The sequence below is a fragment of the Solea solea genome, chromosome 17, assembly GCF_958295425.1.
Source record: "Solea solea chromosome 17, fSolSol10.1, whole genome shotgun sequence".
Taxonomy (NCBI): Eukaryota; Metazoa; Chordata; class Actinopteri; order Pleuronectiformes; family Soleidae; genus Solea; species Solea solea.
This window is the reverse complement of record NC_081150.1, coordinates 16,681,536-16,706,292: the sequence shown is the minus strand read 5'-3', so window position 1 is coordinate 16,706,292 and position 24,757 is coordinate 16,681,536. Positions and strand designations below refer to the sequence as shown.

Here is a 24,757-nt window from a genome sequence, read left to right as displayed (position 1 = left end):
CACACCACATTTATGTCGTTTATTTCCACTTAAAATGACGTATGTTCATTTAAAAACAATCATGGTGCTTGTATCAGTCTGGAACATTCATTCTAACCTTATTTCTGCCTCCAAAGCGAGGGAAATATTATGCAAACAGGTGGCACATATGGAAATTATAATGATAAAATAGTTGTGGGAGACATATGTTGTCATTTAATTGTTGGAATCAGTGCAGGGACGCTAATGTCTCACAACAAGTGTCTTCTGAGCGAGCAGGTGGTGGATGGAAGGACTCACTGAACTATCGTCTGTTCACTCATGCACTAAATAGCCAGTGAAAGATGTCGTCTCACTCGGGGGCCGTGACCCTCAGGGTGAGGTCGCACAGGGGTCAAAGGAACGCGACCAAAAAAAGCTGAGGTGTGGCACATGACCCATAACATGTTCCTTTAAAAGTGGAGATAAATATTAAATATCCACTAATCATCGGAAAATATAACAAAGAGGATACGAACTACGGATCAAACTCTTCCCTGAACATGTTTTTTTAGGAAGGCGTGGCGCGACGAAGGTCATGTCCATCATTCACCTATCATCAGCTGCTTCAGGCGGGTTTGTGTGACAGGAGAATCTGACTGTCCTGTCAGATGAACGAGGTGTGGCGCCCGTCCTTCGGTAAAACCATCACGCGCAACGTAAACGATCCAAGGATGTTGGGGTGGGAAGTGTCTGTGCACGCAGGCAGTCTGCAAACAAGGCCCTCGACGAGCGGCTTCACGCGTCACCGCCAGGTCCTGATCCACACCCACTCTCTGTTAGATATCAGACACTCATCCAATTGTGTTTTCCGCGATTTTTTGCTGCACAGGTCTGGACGGATTCTCTCTTTTATCTCTGCTCCCTTTCTTGGGTTTCAGTGCTACATTTCCATTTTTTTTTTTTTAGCTTAAGGCACATGGCAACATTTACCCCTCTTTATAGAAGTAAAGATGGTGTGCAGCGTGTAACATGTATATGCTTTGTTTACCGTCATAATAATCAGGCCACTTAGATTTATTTAGAGTTTATGGCTGTAGAATTGTCCAAAAAAAACAATTAAATTAATGAGTCAGTGGCTCAAATTGGAGGCCTCAACATAAAAGAAGGACACCAGGAAATAGGACGTTTTAACGGGTTTTATTAACCAACTTTTCCCACAAGGAAATGAACATTCTTTAAAGAAACCATAACTGATGTGTAATATAAATACTTTACAGAATAAAGACGGGGGCCTCTGACAGATCTCCAGTCCACAGTGTTTGAATTTTCTAGATATCGCAAACAGGCCTAGGAGTTCAGTCAGAGTCTGAAGTAGTCCAAGTGGCATCATGGGAATTATTGGCTTGTCTCATTTGCAGAGACGGGTAAAAAGGAAGATGCTATAAAAAGGTGACCAAACTGAAACTACGAAATATGAATTTCCGTTGGTTTTACAAGTATCGAAAACATTTAGGCTAAAAATTATTTTTGAGTTTCTCCCTCTAGGGGTCGCTCAAGTGGATGATTCACACGTTTGATTTGACCTGCCCTTCCTCATGTACCTCACATTCAGTGAGCAATGGGGATTGGGTGCCTTGCTCAAGGGTACGCCAGTCCTTAACCTGGCAGGGACACGAGCCTCCAATCCTCCTGTTATAATCCAATTCTCTTTACATTTAGCCATGGGCTGCGCTGACTAAAATAAGCACACTACTCGAATGCAGAGATATTACATATTGCATCTTTAAATCAATCGAAATCTATATAGAATACCAGATTTACGTAATACCAGTGACTCCAGTGTGTTGTTATTTTATTTTAGTCGTCATTTGCTGCACATTCTACTGGAGAAAATCTGCCCGTAAAACACAAACACACAGCGAAACCAAACAAGACGACAATTCCCATGATCCCACTGATCGTGACCGACCTTTTATACAAACAACGGCCTCATGAAAACATCCTTAATGAGTTGGGGTTTTTTGCCTTCCTTCACAGTGAGGAGAGGCTCTGCTGGTGCTGAGTGACAGAGGTTTCTGTGCAGCTCTTGTGCAGATAAACACTGACACTGCACATGGAACAAGGCTCCCCGGATATTTATGCATGTATGCTACAGACTATGTGAAGAATGTGGATGTGGCAGGTGACCTCTCTATATTTCCAAACAGGGCCCACTGACAGTTGTTTATGACCACAGTTTGTGTTTGTTTACCGGAGGAATGTGTGTGTGTGTGTGTGTGTGTGTGTGTGTGGAGGCGTAAAGAGCGGCCACTGTTTGAAAGTCACCCCTCCAAAAAAAAGAGGTATTTGGTCCCAAAATATGCTGTTAAAGTTCTTCTTCTGGTGTGGTTTTACATGTAGGATCAGTCCAGACACTTGTTCTCCACAGATGATGCACATCCCTTGACCGTTTCTCCAGCATCACATTAAAAGATGGCATTTGTGGTTTGGAGCAAAATGTCATGGAACATAGACATTTGCAACATTTTTCGTCAAAACTTACTACAGAGACAAAATATCCACTATTTAACTGATATTATTCCTGTCTCCATACATTCATACAGCACTTTTCTCATTTTGATTACCACTCAAATCGACTTGACACTACAGTACAGTACTGAGGGAGCGTTTGTGGGTATACAGCAGCAGTGCAGGGGTGGGTGGGGCCAGAAGCATTTATTCCATCAAACGGCTGGATTCTGAACCTTTTCATGGGCTCATCTTTTTGTCGTCAGTCATACTCCAGCCTGTATACAGTCTTGTATAAAGTACCTTAAAGGGATACTTGAGTACAAGTACAAGTATCTTAACCAGAAAATGACTTTAGTATAAATTAAAGACACTTTTTTTTATAATATTACTTAAGTCTTAAAGTATATGACATTTACTGTACTTAAGTATCAAAAGTCATTTTTCTGATATGAAATGTACTTTCAACTGGAAGGTTGTGGGTTCAATTCCTGGCTCATTAACCCCATGTTGCAGGTTGTGAAGACAAGAAAAGCTCTCTATAAATACAGACCATAATATCAACTCTTCTTCTCCTGATTTTATTTGGTAGTAACAAGTAACAAAGAGAGTTAGAGGAAATGCAGTGGAGGAAAAGTTAACGTTGCTAGAAATGTAAATAAAGTGAAGTACAAATACTATGTGAATTACAACACTGCCTGTATATGAAACACATCACTTCCTGTGTGCAGTGTAGAGAGTTGAGTCAAATACAGCGGTGAGTGACTTTAATGACGACTGTTTGATCAGTAAAATCACTGCTTTTCATTAAAAGAGCATGTGTCCCTAATTTTTTAATGAATTCATCCAATAAATGTTGTCATTTCTTGTGCCACAGCCAGTGTAATCCCACAGTTATGGGTGTTTTGTTTGTGTTTTTTTTACTGTAACAAACAGCTGGTTAGCAGCTGTTTGTTCTCACATTGCTCATGGTCACAACAGGCCCGCCGCTCTATGAATTTGCCAAAACGTTTTTACCGGAGGCCTCATTTGAATGAAATAGACTCGGCAGTTACTCTGTCCACCGCGCTCCGGAATGCAAATGACATTGTCCACGGCAGCCCATGGAAAGCGCCTGGCACGCCGTGACCTCCTAATAGGCTGAAGATGGAACTGGATCAAGACCGCATTCCTAGACACTATTAGATATTTAGAAAAATCAGCGAGCGGCCGAGCCCCGAGGCAACCATTGTCTTTCCCCCCCCGACTAATGGTCCTGGCTCGGGTGCAGTAATGTCATGCGTGAACACTCCAATGAGTAGTTTATTAGGAATTTTGTGGGAGCAGGGAGGGGAGACTTTATGAAAGATACGCACAGGTGGTCAGCTGACAGGTCTGCGTCGCCCTAAAATGAAGTCTGAGCTCAAGAGTGCGGCGGATAAAATCGCTTTTTGCCCCCGTTTCTGTATGGGGCTGAAAGTGCACGCGGTCACTCTCTTGTTAAGGAGTATAAAAGTAAACATCCAGGCAATAAAAAAAACATTATAAAAACATTTGGATGAACCAAACAGGAAGTGCAAGGGTTTTTAATGCACGCCCAGAGATGACCCAGTATGACGGTCAGTATCAGCACTGGTCTGATCGTGGTCAAAATCCCTTAAATGGATAATGGAAAGGGAAAAAAAATCAATCCAAAACTAGAAAAAAATGCTTGAGTGAACTGTATTGTTCAGCGTTATTGCCCATGGACTGAGTGTTTTTTATTGATTAATCTGATTAATTCAATTGATCTGATTCATTTACAAAACATTTTTTTTTCTTTTTAACAATAAAATGCTAAGACATTTATTTTAGTGCGACATGCGGCATAGGAAATCCTGAGTTGGGATGCTACACACTGCAAATACTTGGCATTTTTACTTCATAAGTCATTAACCAATTACCAAAATGTTTTATTTTTATTTACTTTCTGGTCGTTCATCCGTTCTTCAACTGTCCCAATTTTCCTTTTCTGCTATCATCAGCTCCATCTTTGTGATGATGAATGAGGAAAAGAGCAAATACAGACTTTATGTCATGTTGGATTTAGTGCAACTAGGACGTGCTGAAAAAAAGACCCCATGACGTCTTCTGGGTTTAATTTTGAAGTATAGGGCGTGGGATTAAACTTCAGAACTTCATGAAGTGGTGGCAGATTGTGGTCATTACATTCTTCTTCTTCTTCTACTAGTTTAAAACATGACTCAAAATCAGGACTTGGAATTGACTTAGAAAGTCAATAACCCCGTCAGACCCCGGCATACCTCAGAAACTAATGGTGAGTTCATCCTCTATCCGTTTGGCACAGATCACCACTTTCCAACTAAGTATGACGCGGCTTCGAGTGAATATCGAGCAGATGACTGGAGATCGGATTTTTATGCACAACCCTGAAATGACCTGCGGTATCACGATTATCTTTATAGGAAATGTTGAATGAAATACAGTTGGAAGCCGTGCTCAGGGGTTTGGAGAGCCAGAGTTCAGGCCTGGGGCTGCGGGTCAGGACCTGAAGCTGAGGGCTGTGGAAGAATGTCGTCAGCTGTCATGAGACCTTAGTCAGTGCAACGTCTTTTCCTGTGTGTGCAAGTAAATGCTACATTTATATTGTCGTGTGCGCCTTCTCCTCAGTAGCGCGTTTACCGTTTATTCTGAAACATCTCTCCTGTCACGACTCGCCCTCGCTCCTCGTCTCCTTCCCTCGTACTTTCCCTTTCCCTCTTCTCATTATTTGCATTCTTTCCCTCCATTTCCCCTCATTTTTGTGGGACATGTAGCAAAAAACACGAGAAATAGGGTCATAAGGAAGATGAAGTGCAAGTGTGTGTGTGTGTGTATGCTTGTTATGACCCTTTATGATCCAGCATAAACACGGACCTTATCAGGAACGCCAAGTTGTCATGGAGACCAAAAATCTGGTCCTGATGAGGCAGAATTTCAGAGGAACTGGCTATGGATAGTGTTTTGTTTGGGCTTTCCAAATTCCCCGAGAAAAACTGCTACACAAACCTGTGAGTGTGTGTGTTTACTGTACACACTGTGTGTGTGTGTGTGTGTGTGTGTGTGTGTCAGCATTCTCCTTGATCCTTTTATTTATATTTTCTTCGGCCAAAAACGGCAGAAAGTTTTTCCTCCTCCGTTTTTTTTTGTACCATGCGTTCTTTCCTCTTCACGTACCGAGTTTACAAAACAACAAGCCAACACTAACGCGAGCCTTAAATGAGCTTAAACAAGCTCCCAGATCCAACACCAGCAGTTAGACCACGTGTTCACGTAGGTCAGCGCATTCCCAAACCTGCTGATCTCCCACGATACATCCCACCGTGCAGAAGTCAAAGCGCTTGCGGCTGACGCGTCCTCGGGCGGGAAACGACTCGCCGCAGTCTCCATCAGCGTGTCTGATCTGAAGACAGAGACTGACAGGCACCACTGGAGTCACCTCAGCCGTGACCTCAGGGACCCCTCAGGCTCTCGGCTCCATCCCAGGGGAGCGGCACAACACACCTGTCTGCTGACGCTCATTGCGCCGAGAGCCGCCGCTTCGCGTATAAAAGGCAGCACAGTGGATAAATGACAGTGTGGTGTGTGAAGGGCTTACATTTGCCTGTCACTGCCTGTGATTACTGATCGTAGGTGGAGCTGTTTACTTTCAGCAGGTGGTCAAAACATGGCGTGTAATTACACGGGAGAGGACAGAGGACATTAATGTCCTCGTCTTACCCTTTTGAATTAATGTCCTGAAGTTCCAGTGAGTAGGAGTTATACCTTTGTCCTTAAATGGGAGTGGAAATGTGTTTGATTGGCATTTACTCGCAGGTCAGATGACTGAATGAATGCAAATTCTCACGGGTTTTTAATCGCCTCTGTCTCCAGTCAGTTTATTCTTCATCTACTTCCTTTGTGGAAGTGATGCAAAGATGCGACAGGCACCTTTTTACAGTTTGGGACCGAGCTCAGTATCTTTCATCTCATCTTATTTCATTATGACTCGCCATTTAGTTTATGTTGGGATGGGACCAGAATGGACGGGATTAGAAATAAGATTTGATGGTTTGAAGATGGAGGTGCCGGGCTGGAGGAAAAGAGGAAGACCAAAGACATGGTTCATGGAGGCAGATGATCCGTGTGTGGTGACCCTTAATGAAGGGAGAAGCCGAAAGGCGAAGAAGAAGATGAAGGAACTGAAGATACAAGTGTCACTGAGCTCCATTGTATTGTTTAGAGTTGTTCCGATACCGATGCCGAAAATGTTGGCATCGGTATCAGCGAGTACTGGAGTCCATGCACCGATCCGATACCACGTAATTTATTAGAGCTCCGTTAGCTCTCTTGAAACAGTTGCGCTGTGCTGTTCTAGAGGTGTGAAGAAGAACTGATCACCCAACACCTGTAGACAAGGAGCTAACGTTAGCTCATCATGTCGGCGGTTTGGCAGTATTTACCAATTAGCTCCGTTAGCGTTGTTAGCTGCGCTAGTTTCATTAGCGCTCCTACAGTCAAACTGGAGCGGCCCGAAAAGAGCAGCGCGACAACTAACCAGCGTACCTGTGTCCTGTGTGTGTATGCCTCTGTTTTTAAAGTTTCGAGACTCATTTGAACAATTCTGGAGTCATGTAAAAATTATGTCACGCGCGTTCTTTCCCGGTCAGTCGTCATGGAAACATGAAGCTCTGCCAGTGCCGCGGTGTTTGGACCAGAGTCAAATATCCCATGGAAGTCGAGGCAAGCGCGTGCAGTCTATTCTCATGCGACGCTCAACGTCTCATTGAGACAAACAGCCACAGACTGAGCAGGGAAAGAAGAGTGACTGGATGTCCATTGTTGTCGGTTGCGTTGCGTTCAATGTTGTCATAAAAGGTCGAAACACAAGCCTGACCCACGATGTTACCATGTCAAACCTCACCACACTGTACCATGATGGACACACAGTATTACACAGGTTCAAAAAAATCCGGGTTATATCTCCTAATTTTAGTGTGAAAGAGGCTCATCTAATGACGACACTAGGGATGTCCCGATCTGATATTGATATCAGATATCGGTCCGATATCAGCTAAAAAACGCATATCGGATTATATCGGAGTGCCATTAGCACCATGCTAGCTCATGCTGAGGCGAGCTGCTAAAACAACATTATTTCATAAACCAGCGCCACCTTGTGTTTTAAATGTGTCGTGAAGCTCCACACACGGAGCTAAGTATGTCTGTGGGGTCAGTCCTCGGGCTCCGTGTTTACCTGCGGCACGAGTCACTCACCCTGTGTGGGTTGGGCTAATCCAAAATAGTGAAAACAAGGGGGGGGTGTTCTCTGAAGACACGCTGTTACCTGTGAAACACGGGTGCTCTGAAAACACCCCCATGAGCACTTGGTACTTTCCTCTTGATGAAATTAACCATAGACTATGAAATTAACATGGCAAAAAATCCAATATTCTTATGTTGAAGGTTAAAATTGATGTAACCCATTAGTTAATAATAAATGGGTCAGTTTTTCTCATACCTACTGTTGCTGACTATTGTTCTCTGTTTAAGTAATATCACTTGATCAAGCCTTTTCTAACATTCCACATGACAAAATAAGTCAATAAACCCTAACCCTAACCCTAACCCTTGTATCGGATCAATATCGGTATCGGCCAATACTCAAGGCTGCAATATCGGTATCGTATTGGAAGTGAAAAGGTTGTATCGGGACATCCCTAGACGACACCACACACTTGTGACTTTCTGCGTTACCACGTCATAAAAGTCTTCTTCTTCTATGGCAACAAAAGCCAAACTATTTCTATTTAAAGCCATAACACGCTTGGTGAATGTTTGCACACTCTCCTGACATGTTGGTAAACTGGTAACACACTACAGGTATGAACTCTATACCACACCACAGCGTGCAGAGGAGCCAGGAGCAGCCTGACGGATTATGTTACAGAAATTAATCATTTCCAGACGTGAATGACTTCCAGAAAAGCCACTTCTGCTCGTGTCTGGGAAAAGTGCCAACAGATTTACAGTTGAAGTTCAAGACAATGTATTCAACTCACCGTGAGTCAGTGCAGGTAACACGGAGATTAACAGTAATTGTGTTAGTCAGTGGTTTAATAAATGATCCTACGGCATATAGAATATGAAGCATCAGCTTAAACACTAGGAAAGACTCAATTAAAGGGCTTGCACAGCTCAATGATTAACTAACAACCATATTATTGTAGGTTAATATGAATTCTTGCAACATTTCTGAGCTCAACGTGTGGAAACATTTAATAATAGAAGCTTTAAGTGTGCGGATCAGGGATTTCACATACATTAACACTGTTTTTATATTCAGAATTCCATTAGAGCAGAGTTGGAGGTCTTTTGTTTTAATGTTCAATGATGTTAAATAAGCAGCACACTGCTCCTTGTTCATGTTATCAGTGTACATCTACCGTAAGCGTCAGTCCCAGGTGAGCTGCAGCAGATTGTCCTGCCTCGGGCGCCTCTCCACTGACAGCACGTCGGCGCCTAGCGGTCAGAGGTGGAACTGCAACAGGCAGAGTTTTAAATAAAAAAAATTCAAAGTTGTATTCATTTATTTCTTAGTTTTTGCTGGCGTTGTCTCTCACAGAAACATTTTAGGCACACGTGCGCGGAAATATGTTGCAGATGTTGATGATTTGGTGGGGCCACGAGGACACCGTGATCATATTAAAGGTGTAATGCGGCAAAACGGATACCGTATAGGAGCTCCAGTATAATTTCATATAATGGAATAATTTCAGTGTGGGGGCCTGGTGAAATAAAACAGGAGCCACTTTTACGTGACTTTTTTGGGGGGAATTCTTTTCACATGTGCATACCAGAGAAACTGTGTGTGTGTGTGTGTGTGTGTGTGTCAGGAAAACACAGTCATTTTCATTTGCGTTATGGAGAATCTCTGAGATGGAAATGCCCTGAGAGGAGTGATGGATGCACGCGAGTGAGAGGAGACACTGCTCCATTAATGTCTCCCCCTCCCTCACAATCTCTCTCCCCCTCTCTCTCTCTCTCTAAACTAAGAGGATAAGCTCTTCCCTTTTTTCTCCCCTCTCTCCCTGATTGGACGAGCCCACTTCTTAGGAATGGCATCAAACTATTTAAATAGCACTTTGTCCACACTCTTTGCTTAAAAAGGGAGATTTTTTTTCAGCAGCCAACACACAGTGAGGACACGTTTGGTCTCCATCAAGAAAAAATAACTAATTCATCACAATTCATTTTCAGTTATTTCTTCCCCCATTTTTTTCCCGCACTGGGACATATTTACTTTCTTTCAAACAGTGAAGCTTGAGAATTATTGGTGGACTTCGTGCACATTTCCTGTGGGATTTTATTACCTTTTTTTTGTTTTGTGTGAGTGTGTGAGGCTGTTTTTCTGTCAAACAGGTGAGTGGAAGGAGACATTCTGAGTGAGTTCATGATTCTGCTCATTTGTCCTGCTTCCAAATATAATGAGTGTTTTGTTTGTTTTTGTTGGTGACACAGCAGCAGGTGATTGATCATCATGAAGCTGACAGGAATATTTTTGCTATTGATGCTTTGGCGCTGTGAGAGCGCGAGGATCGCAGGTGAGTTTGGATGATGAAGAGTTTTGAAATATTATTTTGGAAATCAGTTATCATTAAAAATGGAACATATGCAGAATAGATTGTGTGTGTGTGTGGGGGGGGGGGGGTGTTCCACGAGACAAGAGCCTGAGTGCCTGTCATTCTTTATCCGCAGAGAGCCGAGACGACAACAGCGTGTACGACTTGTTTGAGCTCATCCAAGTCCCTAGGAAGAACCACGGGGTCACTCTGGTGAAAGGAGACGACCCTTACAGCCCCGCCTACAAGATCCTCAACCCGGACCTGATCCCCCCGGTCCCCGAGAGCGCCTTTAGGGACCTGATCGATTCCATCCACGCCGAGAGGGGCTTCCTCCTGCTGCTCAACTTCAAGCAGTCCAAGCACACCAGGGGCAGCCTCCTGACCGTGGAGAAGCGCGACGGCTCCGGACCCGTGTTCGAGATCGTCTCCAACGGCAAGGCGAACACCTTGGACATAGTTTACTCCACCGAGAACAAGCAGCAGGTGGTTTCCATCGAGGATGTGGACCTGGCTACGAGTCATTGGAAGAATATCACGCTGTTCGTGCAGGAGGACCGCGCGGTGCTGTACGCGGGATGCGACGAGGTCAACTCGGCGGAGTTGGACGCGTCCATCCAGAGCATCCTGGCGCAGGAGACGCCGGCGAGCGCGCAGCTCAGAATTGGCAAAGGAGCGGTGAAGGACAGGTTCATGGTGAGAGCGCGAGAGAGAGAGCGCGAGCGCGAGCGCGCGGGGCAGCGAGACATGGAGATTTAGAGAGTTAGAACACAAATGTGCAAATGTGGCTGGTGCCATCATGCGTAAAAACGCATGATGATTTACAGTAGTTCAGCATAAATTGACAGATTGTGTATATATATATATCAGGCTGTGCTTTTGCTGACATGGTCAGATGTGTTTATTTCATCTTGCACCCGGCTTTCTTTCTGCAGGGGGTCCTTCAGAACGTGCGCTTTGTGTTTGGAACAACGCTGGATGCCATCCTCCGCAACAAAGGATGCCAACGCTGTGAGTAATCACTGCCGATAGACAGATCATGCCCTGTGCGTTGGCTCCCAGTTTGCTTCATGTACCACCAAGTCCCAACAAGCCTAGAGTCAAGGAACATTTCACACACAAAAAAAGCCCGAAAGTGCCCGGGGAGCTGTTTATCACTTGTCACAGAGAGATGCCAGGTTAATATTAATCTGTAGAAGGGCTTGAGTGCATACAATAATTACAAACTAATAACTTTTAATGATAATTTATAGCACTGTGGGATGTATAATATTCAGGATAAATACCTCTCTGTCATAAATCACTGTGTGCAGATATGTGACGTGATTCATAGAACAATCTCTCTCTTTTTTTTTTCTCTCCCAGCAATTACGTCTGACACCATAATCCTGGAGAACCTCAACGGCTCGTCCGCCATCAGAACAGAGTACACTGGACACAAGACCAAAGGTGAATGTGTAGTCCGGGTCAAATCTGTTGACTTTTTGAGAGGAGAACGAGTTGTGACGGTTGACTGATGTCCTTTGTTCCTTCCTGTTAAGACCTGCAGATGGTGTGTGGCTTCTCCTGCGATGACCTGGTGAGCATGTTCAAGGAGCTGAAGGGCCTCGGTGTGGTGGTCAAGGAACTGTCCAATGAACTCAGGCAGCTGGTAAGAGACAGTGTGTGTGGGTTAATACTAGAGCTGCAACTAACGATTATTTTCTCCGATGAATCGTTTGGTCCATAAAATATCAGGAAACCTTAAAAAATGTTGGATCAGTGTTCGTCCAACCTGGAAATGATGATGTTCTCAAATGTCTTGTGTTGTCCACAAACCAAAATCATCACTTTTAATGATTTCTTTGTTATCCAGAGCAAAGAAATGAAGAAAATACTCACATTTAAGAAGCTTAAACAATCAGAAATCTTGTTTTAATCATGAAAAAACCTTTGAACCGATAATTCAATGATCAAAATAGTTTTTGATTAATTTAGTAATGATTCATCGATTAATTGTTTCAGCTCTAGTTAATACCATTACCTGTGAACAATCGTACAGATACGTTCAAGTAGGGACAAGCACATCTTAACTATTAGTTATCAAGGTGTTCAGTTGTCACATTATTCTTTAATGTGGTTCCCAGGTACGGTGGTATTTGCTGAGTCATTGAGACAATAAAACTATCACAACGTCTGTGTGTCTCTCCCTCCCTCCCTCCCTCCCCAGACGGCTGAGAACAAGCTGATTAGAGACTACATCCCCATCCACAACGGCGTCTGCATCCATAACGGCATCGTGCACAAGAACAAAGACGAGTGGACGGTCGACGACTGCACCCACTGCACTTGTCAGGTGAGATCTCCCATTATCTCGCTTTTGACTCGTCTGAGCACTCGTGCACACAAGGCGACCGCAGAGGAGAGGCGCACATGCACATGCTGAACGCCACTCAGCGGCTCTGGTCAGTAATGAGTGGCGTGAAGGCCTGGCAGAAGTCCAGCAGCCTCCCCCCGTGCTAATGAGAGGTCTGTTGTCTGAAGTTAATCTCGAGTGCAGCCTGAAGGAACTTGACCAGACTTTAAGTGATACATTGCTGGTAATTTGACCCGGCCTTGGCTCTGACAAGCGGGAGGAGGAGGAGGGGGAGGGGGAGGGGGAGGAGGAGGAGGAGGAGGAGGAGGGGGAGGGATCAGGTGCAAAACACTGTATTTGGAATGCATTTACGGTCCAACAACGAGTTTGGCCCCAAAAAAAAAGTACAGTCACTTCAAAATCCATGAAAGACAATGAGGAAAAGTAACATTGTGGTAAAAGCCAAGGGAAAGAAGTGCATTTTTACAATAGATATTACAATAAAAACAACTTAACGTGGGCACGGATAGGCTTTACTTTCTGCTTCTCTTCATATAGACCTGTTTGAAAAGGGAAGCCCAGGAAGTAGCCGTTAGCCACCAGGGGGCGACTCCCAACTCAGTTCGAATGGTAGAGTCTATGGGAAAATGAGTGTCTACTTCTCCCTCGATTTTATAACATCAGGAATTACGTTCTGTAGAATGTGATGGTCTCAATCCCTACTTTCATGTCCTCTGTAAGAGAACATCATGTCCGTTTTTAGAGGAATGTAGATTGAGAAAGATGGCACCAGTGTGATTGACAGCTGGTGTTGTTCCATAGGTGCCTGGTTGGTTGCACTTTGCATAAAAAAACAACTTCATGATGCTGGCGAAATTGTTGGACTCTCAAAGCTTCACAATGGGAAGACAATCGTGGTCGCTTCCATGGTTTAAAGCCAGGGTGGAAAAAACCCCCGTCAATTTTTAAGAAGAGATTACAAACATGTGGGCACTAATCAGCTTCACTTCCTGATTTCCTCCTCCGCGCCGCAGTCGACGTGACTTCCTCTCTCCTCTCGCTCAGTGAGCAGATATAACGTCACCCTGCATAGTTAGAGGCAGCTGTGCTTCCTGAATTATTTACAGTGCACCCACACAGGTTGAGCTGGCACACGCTCAGTGCCCAGTGAGGTCGACTCCTTCCCGGTGACACCGACTTCCATGATTAGAGCTGTGGCCTCATCCTCACGCTGCTCTGACCCAGTTAGCAGAGCAGGTGTTTGTCTGCAGGGGTGTTGCTTTAATGTCGGGTCATGGTGGTCAATCTGTGGAGACTCACACGGTGAGAAGGTTCCACGGATCTGGACCAAGACTTAAAATATAAATCATGACCTCACGGCGCTCGCTCATTTAAATGGAGGTTTACGCCACAATCAACGCCGCATTAGCAACAAAGAGATTCGGTTCAGTATCTGGGCAGAATTGAAAGGAACACTTTTAAATATAAACAGGTCTCTGTTACATTACGAAGGATGACTAAAAACACACAAATAAAATGTGTAAAATGTCCTTCTGCTGCTGGTGTATACACACAAATGCTCCCTCAATCAGGTGGTTTTAGGTGGTTTTGGCAGAGTAATAACATCAACTACAACAGTGCATGTCTATAAAAGGTTTACACAACTCCACATCAGTAATACTGGGATGCAGCGCGGGAAAACTGTTGTTTTACTCTATATTTGTGCTCGTGTTTAACAAATGATTGAACGTCTGTGTCTGTGCAGAACTCTTCGACCGTGTGCCGCAAGATCTCCTGCCCCCTGATCCCCTGTGCTAATGCTACAGTTCCTGATGGAGAGTGCTGCCCCCGCTGTGGAACACGTAAGCATTCCCCTGTAGGAAAAGCACATTGTGACTGCAGTTACGCGAAACCCCGTAATGTCTAAATGCGACTCGCAGATGACGATTCAAACACTGCTTCATTCACCGTGCGAGCCGTTTCTGGGTTATTTGCCATATAAAACAAAAACAAACAAAAAAAAAGTATTTCCCCTTGATGTAAAGGTTTATATGCGAGAGAAAACACGTCCATTTCAGCGACGATTGAACTGCACCAACATCCGAGTAAATGAAAGGGTGCCTATGTGTTTGGAACATAAGGCGCTTTGTGCTCCAAACATCTTTGGAGCTTCACGTTTAAAAACGGCTGCAATTTGCTAAATTGGTTGGAGCGGGACTGAAAATTGCTCGGCTGTTTAGTGGAGTCCATCTCCTCACGTGAGGGAAAGTGACATGTTCCTCATACCTATGCAAGTTTGGCTGCAGCACCTCCCTAAAAGCTAAATAAACAGGGGGAACAGACGTTTATCCCGACCTCAGCCACTTGTTGAAGTCATTACATACCCAGGGCCGTGTTTGTAAAATGTGTTTCCTCTTTAGGAAAACATTAGTTGATGGGGCATCCCTGTGTATCCCGAGGACAGTGGCTCCTTCTGTTTCCACATGTTCTCTCAGTGTGTGAGTCTCTGCCCTCCCTCTCAACAGAAGGCCTTCTCTCCGTCTAAGCCACAGCTAAATCCGCGCTATTACTCCTTTTTTTTAGGCTTGCGGGGTGTTTGTGAGGGGGTGCCGCCTCACTGGAATACATCTTTTATTGTCTCCCTCTTGCCCGCGCTCATACTCTCTCTCTCTCTCTCTCCCTCCTTCTCAGCGAGTGACTATGCAGAGGACGGCTGGTCGCTGTGGTCTGAATGGACCCATTGTTCCGTGTCCTGTGGGCGGGGCATCCAGCAGCGCGGGCGCTCCTGTGACCGTATCAATAACAACTGCGAGGGCACCTCCGTGCAGACCCGCGACTGCTACCTGCAGGAATGCGACAAACGCTGTGAGTAAACGCAAAACGTCCGCTCGGATGGACTGTACGTAAAAGACAACAGATGTTCTAAAGGCATCACCTGCAAACAGACACCTGATGAGGATGAGACCAGCTGTCAGTGACACTGGTATCAACTCACAAGTGTCATGCACTGTTTATTTTCTTTTAATGACCTCAAGTTCAATTCATGAAGAACTAAAACTAGTGATTAAGACCAAAAACGCCTCTTAACTTTCATTATAAATTAAGTGAGATAGACACTCTTTCAAATGGAGCTCTTTCGGCAACCAGTGGAGTCGCCCCCTTGTGGCTTACTGCTTCCTATCTCCAAGAGTGCATCCATTATTGCAAACACTCCAGTTTTCCTTGTCCCGATAATTGACCCCCTGTCCTTTCTTTTTCGGGCCTCCAGTCAAGCAGGACGGCGCCTGGAGCCATTGGTCACCCTGGTCTTCCTGCTCGGTCACCTGCGGTTCTGGTGTCATCACACACATCCGCCTCTGCAACTCGCCCACCCCTCAGCTCGGAGGCAAGGACTGCGCGGGGGAGGGCCGTCAAACCAAGAAATGTCAGATGCCTTCATGCCCCAGTGAGTTTTTTTCATCCAGCGTTCACTGCATGGAAGCATTTATGAATTCTGTAAGGCAGGGATTGGATTTAAACATGTTTTCTCTCTCTCTCTCTCAGTCAATGGGAACTGGGGGCCCTGGTCTCCATGGGACACCTGCAGTCTCACGTGTGGAGGCGGCGATCAGACTCGAAAACGTCTGTGCAATAATCCTGCGGCACAATACGGTGGCAAAGAGTGTGTTGGGGAAGACAAAGACACCCAGAAATGTAACAAGAAAGCCTGTCCCATTGGTGAGACGTTTGTATTTTTGCTTTTTTTCACCTGGAAGACTCACAGTAAATGATGGATTCATAATAAGCCAGTTTTTTTTTTTTTTTTTTTTTTTAGATGGATGTCTGTCCAACCCGTGCTTTGCTGGAGCAAAGTGCACCAGTTTCCCCGATGGTTCCTGGAAATGTGGCAAATGTCCAGCTGGCTACACCGGCAACGGCATCAAGTGTAAAGACATCGACGAGGTAAACATTCTTAAACTTGCCGTTTGATTTCTGTCGGGGAGGAGACTGACGATTGTTCCGCTCAAGGATCACAAATGCTCTTTTTGTTCCCCCCCAAAAACAGTGCAAAGAGGTGCCAAACACTTGCTTCGAGTTCAACGGTGTGCACCGCTGCGAGAACACAGAACCGGGCTACAACTGTCTTCCCTGCCCTGCTCGCTACTCAGGACCCCAGCCCTTTGGCAAAGGTGTGGAGCAAGCTGCTGCTAATAAACAGGCAAGTACAGTCTTGAGCAAAGAAGCAAACGCTCTGACGGGAAGAAATACAAGTTGATGAGACGCACGATAAATAAACACTGATAAGAAGAATGGTTGTGTAAGGCACCACATGCGTCGCTCCAGGGCAAGACCAGGCCCTACTTAACAGAAGAGAGCAGAAGGCCATGAATAATCGACCGTGCAAAGCCAGTCCGGTCACCGATTGTTCACACTGTTCCTCGCTGTCCCTCAGGTGTGCACACCTCGCAACCCCTGCATCGACGGAAGCCACGACTGCAACAAAAACGCCCGCTGCAATTACCTCGGACACTTCGCCGAGCCCATGTTCCGCTGCGAGTGCAGGCCCGGTTTTGCTGGCAACGGTCACATCTGCGGAGAGGACACAGATCTGGACGGATGGCCGAACGCTGACTTGGTCTGCGTGGAGAACGCCACCTACCACTGCAAAAAGGTGGGTAACTCTGGAGCAGCGGCAAAGTCACTGAAAGGTCCCGTGTGTAAGAATTAGTGACATCTAATGGTGAGACTGCAGATTCCACAGCAGAGAACTAGGACGGAAAAGACGTAAAGCAAGGCCCTAAATGACAATAGTCAAATGATCTTAAAGCGTTTATACACTTATACAAACATAATTTTGGTATTGTATATCCAATTTTTGCCAATAAAACCACCTAAATGTTACACACTGCACATTTCATAGAGCTGAATTTACTTGCTTGTCGGTTTTTGTACAACCTCTGAGTTTCTGACCTTGTCCATTTCATCAGGACAACTGCCCCAACCTTCCCAACTCTGGGCAGGAAGATTACGATAAGGACGGCATTGGAGACGCTTGTGACAGCGACGATGACAATGATGGCATTCCTGACGACAGGGTGAGCAAAACCTCTGCAAATGTGGCCATAAAAGGGCACAAGGGATTCTCTGTGTGTGTGTGTGACTGTGATTTTTGCATTCATCTTTCATGCTGTCTTATAAAAGGGCAGGTGGAGAGAGGGAGGGGGAGAGGGAGGGGAGGCTCAGCAGGAAAGCAAATGTTTCTCCTTTCCCTGAGCCAAAACCTCAAATTCCATTAAATTCTGACAACTGAGGAACGGCTCTGAAGGAGCTGCACTGTGTTTGCTAATCCCAGCAAAAAAAAAAAAGACGCCCAAAAATGAAGCAGCTTTTCATTCTGCGTGGCTTTGCCTCCGTAAATGGGCAGAGCTCGCACAAAGGCGGCAAAATAACTCTCTTTATGTTGTGCTTTTTATGAAACAGGACAACTGTCCATTCATCTACAATCCCAGGCAGTATGATTATGACCGTGATGATGTGGGTGACCGCTGCGATAACTGCCCCTACAACAGCAACCCAGACCAGACTGACACAGACAACAATGGAGAGGGAGACGCCTGTGCTGTGGACATTGACGGAGATGGTGAGTTTGTTCCCAGGGAAGCTCAGCTTCCTCTAAAATGCCGTCAGATATGCACTGTCCTGTGTGGACTTTGCGAGGGACGTATATAGACAGATAGCTGGTGGTTGTGTGTCATTTGCTCTTCGATATAGCCCATTTTCATTTGTACATATACACTGTAAACAAAAACACTATTATAGCATTTCAGCTGTACATAATGAGTGTGTTGTTCTTTGCAGAACTTATGTAAGAATTTATGTATAAATACCTGGTAAGCTTCCCCTGTTTCACAGACCAGCAACCGCCACTGTATGTTCCCATGGGTAAACCCCATTTCCAGATAATGTGGAATACCTATAATATTTCAAATCTGTAATTTGCGGTTCATTTGAGCCCTAATTTAACAGACAAAAAGTACAAAGAAAGGATTTGCATTGTTTTCACTGGTTACTCATGCCGCCTGAGGGCTCATGCACATGCAGCAGCTGTTACCACCCTTGCCCTTGGCTCCCCCCCCCGACTCCAGCAATCTCTCACAATATTATGAACCATCATTGGTGAAAGTTCTTTGCAGTCTTGAGCTGAGAAATGTTGTCTTGGAACTCACTGTCAATTCCCTCATGAAGTTTGGCACAAGGCAGTAAGCCACAACTCGTCTTTGCTTGCTGAGACTGAGCCATTGTGCCTCAGTGGGTGCTCCTTTTATACCTAATCCTGATACCCTTACCTGTTACAAGGTAGTTTGCAAATAGTGGAATCTTCCAAAACAGTATCACTCGCACAACCATTTCAGTCCCAACTGTCCCAACTAATGGTTTTTAGTTACGTGCATTTTTAAAGTGTCCCAACTTTTTTTTTTTTTTTTTTTTAAAGAAATGGCTTTTAAATATCTGAAATTGGTTTTCCATCCCCCAGGTATTCTAAACGAGAAGGACAATTGTCCCTATGTGTACAATGTTGACCAAAGAGACACAGACTTGGATGGAGTCGGAGACATGTGTGACAACTGCCCTCTGGAGCATAATCCCGATCAGGTGTGTGGACACATACGCATACACACTCACTGTCTTTCTTTCCATTTGCTTCCACCTCACTCACCAACAATGGCCCACATTCATCGCTACGATTTTCTCTACAGCTCAGCATATATTCTCTCTTTCATTCGAAAGCCTTGGTGATTAGCCCTGTGTTGCTGTCTAAGCTTTATCACGCCATGTAAAAAGGTAGAGTAAATCCCGTGCGCAGCTCAAGGGCACATCAGTTAAATAAGGCATGGTGGGGGGGCTGGGATTTTTCAATGGCCCATTGACGTTCACTGGCTAATATGGGGAAGGAGGCCCCTGACTGGCCCTGGGCTGTGGTCCAGGCCCTGTGCAATACGGGCCTGCTCAGTCCACCTGTGCCATGCTACACTGACAAATATGAATGTGTTGCATGAAAAGCGAGATCGAGAAGAAAGATGTGGTTAAGTGGAGAGCATCCAATTTCATTTCTATGCCATTTTATTATTTTAAAGACTTGCACACTGCATTTACAGGCATGCCGTGTCTTGGGCACGTCATTATTTGTTTTTTGATGCTGTACACCAACCCAAATTCGTTCAGCCCAATGTCTTTCCATTTGTCCCATTGGCCTTATCTTTTTTCTTATTGCGCAAGGTTTGTGTAATTTGCCTTTTCCTGTGAATGCCACTAATACTCAACAAGTAACTTACATGGGGAAGCGAAACAGTCGTGTGATTATCAGTAGCTAAGAAACTTCCATAGATAGATATTTATCCTTTATTTAGCCAGGAAGGTCCCATTGACACACAAGATCTCTTCTTCCAGGTGGTCCTGGTCAAGATAGCGGCACAAACAGTAACGGAGACGAAAGAATTTCAGATATAAAACTCACAACAGAATATAGAAGGTCAAAGGAAGTCGTTAAAAGGAGAGTAAAAAAGAGAGACAAAATAAAAGTAAAGTGCAGAAGTATAAAAGCCATTCCAACAAGCTCCTTAACCCGAACCCCTCAAAAAGGCTGTAAAACAACATGTTTCTGTCACGGCGGTCCATAAAAGACCTTTGAGGGTGTAGAAAGCAGAAGGATTGGAGACGAAGGCAAAGTCCTTAAAAGAAGGAAAGTTAGGAGAGATGAGGGAACCTGAAGTTTCACCAAGCTAACATAAGTGACTGGATTCCATCTTTCCTTCACCACCATATTAACTAACTCTAACACCAGACAACGTTTCACCATCACAGGTGGATTCAGATGACGACCGTGTAGGAGACAAGTGTGACAACAACCAAGACATCGATGAGGATGGACATCAGAACAATCTGGACAACTGCCCATACATCCCCAACGCAAATCAGGCTGACCACGACAAGGACGGCAAGGGAGACGCCTGTGACCATGACGACGACAATGACGGCATTCCTGATGAAAAGGACAATTGCAGACTGGCCTTCAACCCCGACCAACTGGACGAAGATGGTAAGCTACCCACGCCATGTTTCAACCCTAAAGCAGATGCAGTGATAAGCTCACAGGTTTGTTTTATAATACATTTGTAACTGTGTTTTTCAGGTGATGGCCGTGGAGATGTTTGCAAACATGACTTTGACCAAGACAACGTGCCTGACATCTACGATGTGTGTCCGGAAAACTTTGGCATTAGCGAAACAGACTTCCGTAAGTTCCAGATGGTTCCTCTGGATCCCAAAGGCACCTCCCAGATTGATCCTAATTGGGTAGTACGCCACCAGGGCAAAGAGCTTGTCCAGACCGTCAACTGTGACCCTGGCATCGCTGTTGGTGAGTAGCACGTGTGCAAGTGTTTAAAGAATTGGGAAAACAGTCTTTTTTGGGCACTGTCCCCTAACTTGATTCCCCTTCTTCAGGGTACCACGAGTTCAATGCGGTGGACTTCAGTGGGACTTTCTTCATCAACACAGAGAGGGACGACGATTACGCTGGCTTTGTGTTTGGCTACCAGTCAAGTTCCAGGTTCTACGTGGTGATGTGGAAGCAGATCACACAGACCTACTGGTCCAATAAACCCACTAAGGCCCAGGGTTACTCTGGCCTGTCCATTAAAGTAGTCAATTCCACCACTGGTCCAGGAGAGCACCTCAGAAATGCCCTCTGGCACACTGGGAATACACCTGGACAGGTAAGACAATGGCAGTTTCATCTTCTAGTGGTTGATTTTGTAAAAATGTTTTCAGGGAGTTGTAAAACGATAACCCCATTTTTGTATTTTGTCCATGCTTTAGGTCCGCACTCTCTGGCATGACCCCAAGAATGTCGGATGGAAAGACTTCACTGCCTACAGATGGCATCTGATCCACAGGCCGAGAACAGGACATATTAGGTGGGCACATCATTATGATTAGTCTGTGAAGGTTCTCAGTCTTCCAGGCCATTGTATCTTCAAGAGAGTAGATAGACGCAACTGAACTTGGTAACTCAAGCAAGTACAGTTGGTCCATGTCTGCATTCTTGACATCCTCCAAGACGTTTGCACCCTACATGTGTCTGAAATCCAAGCTCAAATGTTTCCTGCGTTTTCACAGAGTTGTCATGTACGAGGGCAAAAAGATCATGGCCGATTCTGGTAGCCTCTACGACAAGACCTACGCTGGCGGCAGGCTAGGTCTTTTCGTCTTCTCACAAGAGATGGTTTACTTCTCTGACCTCAAGTATGAATGCAGAGGTAAGGATTGGTGTCATATCAACCAACGTTTAAACGCAACACCTTGAATTCTTGTCCACGGCTGTCCTCTGACATTGTGTCTCTCTCTCTTTTGACAGATGCATAAACACGTGGCGTGGAAGTTCTGAGGAATGCACCTTTTTTTTTGTTGTATAAAGTATGAACTTATGTATTCTGATGCAAAGTCCAGGGACCGATATATCTCTGCAGCTCTTTCTTCTGTGGCACGCACACTTGAATGGGGTAAAGGGCATGTGGTCGGCCTCAGGGTAACTTGAAGCCGGTTTTGGGCAAAGTACCAACCGGCTGACTGCCAGTTGAGGATCAGAGAGCGCCTTCCCCTTCAGCCTTAGCATCCACATGGGCAGGATGAGCTGGGGGAAAAGAAAACAGGCCCTCTAGCTTTGCCAGTAGGACAGCAACACCTTTTTATCCCGGCTCTGCCTGCTTTCCTGCTCTCTGAAAGACCTCATTCACCTCTATGTGGGCGCAGCTCCCCATAGACAACTATGCACTTCCAAGCCTTTCCATCTCTCTCTCTCTCTCTCTCTCTCTCTCTCTCTCTCTCTGTCTCTTCATCTATCACTTTACCTCTCTTCTCTGACCTGTGTGTCTTTCTGCTTTATCTTCTGGATGGACACAAGAAAGAACCGATGAAACATTCCCCTTTGCTCTACCAGATCTGCCAGGACGTAGATCCTGAACGACACAACTTTTTTTGAGGACGGAAGACGACGAACAATAATATTTTTTTGACTTTTGCGATTTAGGAAAACTTTTTTGGGGGAATTGAGAAGTTAAAAGATAAGGTGGGATGGAAGTTGTTGGCCTTTGTGTTCATGCATGTACTGTATGTGGAAGAGCGGAACAGGAACGAGATTTTACCCATTTGAACCCTAAGAAGCTTCAATAAGGTTAGGTAGTTTTATTTTTTTGGAACACACAAATATACTGGGCTTTGTTGATTTTGTCTTTTTAAATGAACAACTCTCAGGGTGAGATGGAAGAAATGATCTTCTCAAAACAGAATCATTTTTTTTTTAGAAAAAAAAGAAATTTTCTTATGCCAGTGAAATTCCCAGTGATATTCCCTCTCTCAAACTAAAAACCCTTGTCACTGAAGAGATTTATCTCCCTCAGCTTTTGAGGATTTCAAATTGAAATTATGTAAATAAATACATGTAATTTATTGACTCTTGCCTACAGTGTAGGCAGCAAAGGAAATTTGAAAGCTCTGAGAAAGTTTTTGAAAAATAGAAATCTATCCAATATCGGAATGAAAGTGGACTTAAAAATCGGGTACAGTCTGATGTCAAATGTAGAACACGTGTGCTATGTCAGCGTCGATCATCTCCCACCGCACAAAGTGAAGTCGGTATTCTCCGGATAGGTCTTTTGTTTAGTATGAAGTGTATGACTGATGCGACTAATTGTGTGCGTTTTCTTCAGAGAGAGATGAAAAAAACAAACAATCTTTGACGTACAAATATTACCTCATTGCTGTTGTATAATTTGATCAGATGAAAAAAAGAAAAACGACCATATTCCTTTTGAAATGATGGACTTCTTAGTGCTACTGTAGCATGAGCTGTAAATAGTGTGACATGTCATGTCTTAAAAAAGAAAAAGAAAACGCAACCAAACTCCCAAACTCTTGATCAAACCCAGTGAAAATGATGTTTAAATGGGAGGTTTCCTTTTTTATATATATATATATATAAATATATAAATAATTTTGCTTTATCATGTATGTCCAGTGCTGTTTTTAGCAGATAAGTTATTGTTCTGTTTTGTCTTCGCTGTTTGTTTGAGGTTGATTTGTGTGTTTGTGTGCGCGAAAGTCTGTGTGAGTGTGTGTGTGTTTGTGTAGATAGAGGCTATTTAAAATAATTTATCTGGATTTGTTGCCTTACAAAAAAAAGAAAAAAGAAATGGCACGTGTCCATCTGTATAAACGGTTTGCACACTGACGTGAGGATGTTCTGTTCTTTATCGTTTTTATCTTCTTTTTATTTTGTCGTTTTTTTTGTTACTGTGTATCGATGTTACCATTATTTTTGTACAATTAGTTTGCTTGTCTGGAAACATTTTGTTTTTTTCTTAGTTGTACAAAGCGGAAAATGCTGTTTTTATTAATAGCGACTATTTTGTTACATACTTCAAGACAATAAATAGTTGTTACAATTCTGACAAAGTGTTTGTTTTGTTTGTCTGACTTTGAATCCGACCTTGAATAGTCCAATTTCTAAGAATTGGTGAGACTGCAGGTCCTTGAAATCCTTGAAAGTTTGTAAGAATTGGTGAGACTGCATGTCCTTGAAATCCTTGAAAGTTTGTAAGAATTGGTGAGACTGCAGGTCCTTGAAATCCTTGAAAGTTTGGAAGAATTAGTGAGACTGCAGATTGGGTTCCTAAGGGTCCTTGACGTCCTTGAAAGTTTGTGAATGGGAAAAAAAAAATGTCAACACCTTTGAAAGTTTTTTGTAAGTATTGATGAGACTGCAGATTGGGTTCCCAAGGGTCCTTGACATCGTTGAAAGTTTGTGAATTCGAAAAAAAAAATGTCAACACCTTTGAAAGTTTTTTGTAAGAATTGGTGAGACTGCAGAGTGGGTTCCAACAGGTCCTTGAAATCCTTGAAAGTATATGAATTTGGAAAAAACAAGTCAACACCCTTGAAAGTTTTTTGTAAGAATTGGTGAGACTGCAGAGTGGGTTCCCACAGGTCCTTGAAATCCTTGAAAGTATATGAATTTGGAAAAAACAAGTCAACACCCTTGAAAGTTTTTTGTAAGAATTGGTGAGACTGGAGAGTGGGTTCCCATAGGTCCTTGAAATCCTTGAAAGTATATGAATTTGGAAAAAACAAATCAACACCCTTGAAACTTTTTTTGTAAGAATTGGTGAGACTGCAGACTGGGTTCCCACAGGTCCTTGAAATCCTTGAAAGTTTGTGAATTTGAAAAAAAATGTCAACATCCAACAAAAAGTATTGCCCTAAGTAGACAAAGTGCTTGGATTTTGTGCAAGAAGTT

The 24,757-nt window shown here is 44.2% G+C and overlaps 1 protein-coding gene across 2 annotated transcripts; it reads left to right on the top strand.

Annotated features, from left to right (window-relative positions):
- The first annotated feature begins 9,628 nt into the window (after positions 1-9,628).
- thbs1b (thrombospondin 1b) lies at positions 9,629-23,916 on the top strand. 2 transcript variants are annotated; one of them, XM_058613841.1, is made up of 23 exons: positions 9,629-9,888; positions 9,991-10,070; positions 10,225-10,784; positions 11,024-11,099; positions 11,454-11,537; positions 11,630-11,739; positions 12,298-12,423; positions 14,189-14,285; positions 15,115-15,288; positions 15,692-15,868; positions 15,967-16,140; positions 16,238-16,365; positions 16,469-16,621; positions 16,856-17,074; positions 17,391-17,498; positions 17,884-18,043; positions 18,938-19,056; positions 20,266-20,500; positions 20,594-20,821; positions 20,908-21,179; positions 21,283-21,380; positions 21,583-21,722; positions 21,821-23,916. In XM_058613841.1, the coding sequence occupies exons 2-23, from the start codon at positions 10,007-10,009 to the stop codon at positions 21,826-21,828; spliced, it is 3,510 nt and encodes a 1,169-aa protein (XP_058469824.1). In that variant the 5' UTR covers positions 9,629-9,888; positions 9,991-10,006; the 3' UTR covers positions 21,829-23,916. The 2 variants fall into 2 exon arrangements, with proteins under 2 accessions (XP_058469824.1, XP_058469822.1); XM_058613839.1 differs by having other exon boundaries at positions 9,988-10,070.
- The last annotated feature ends 841 nt before the right edge of the window (positions 23,917-24,757 follow it).

Excerpts from the sequence above, each read along its gene's own strand:
- thbs1b (XM_058613841.1), top strand. The coding sequence starts at position 10,007 with ATGAAGCTGACAGGAATATTTTTGCTATTGATGCTTTGGCGCTGTGAG. Across the intron at positions 10,785-11,023 it reads CGGTGAAGGACAGGTTCATG|GGGGTCCTTCAGAACGTGCG; the intron begins GTGAGAGCGCGA and ends TTCTTTCTGCAG. Across the intron at positions 11,740-12,297 it reads CCAATGAACTCAGGCAGCTG|ACGGCTGAGAACAAGCTGAT; the intron begins GTAAGAGACAGT and ends CTCCCTCCCCAG.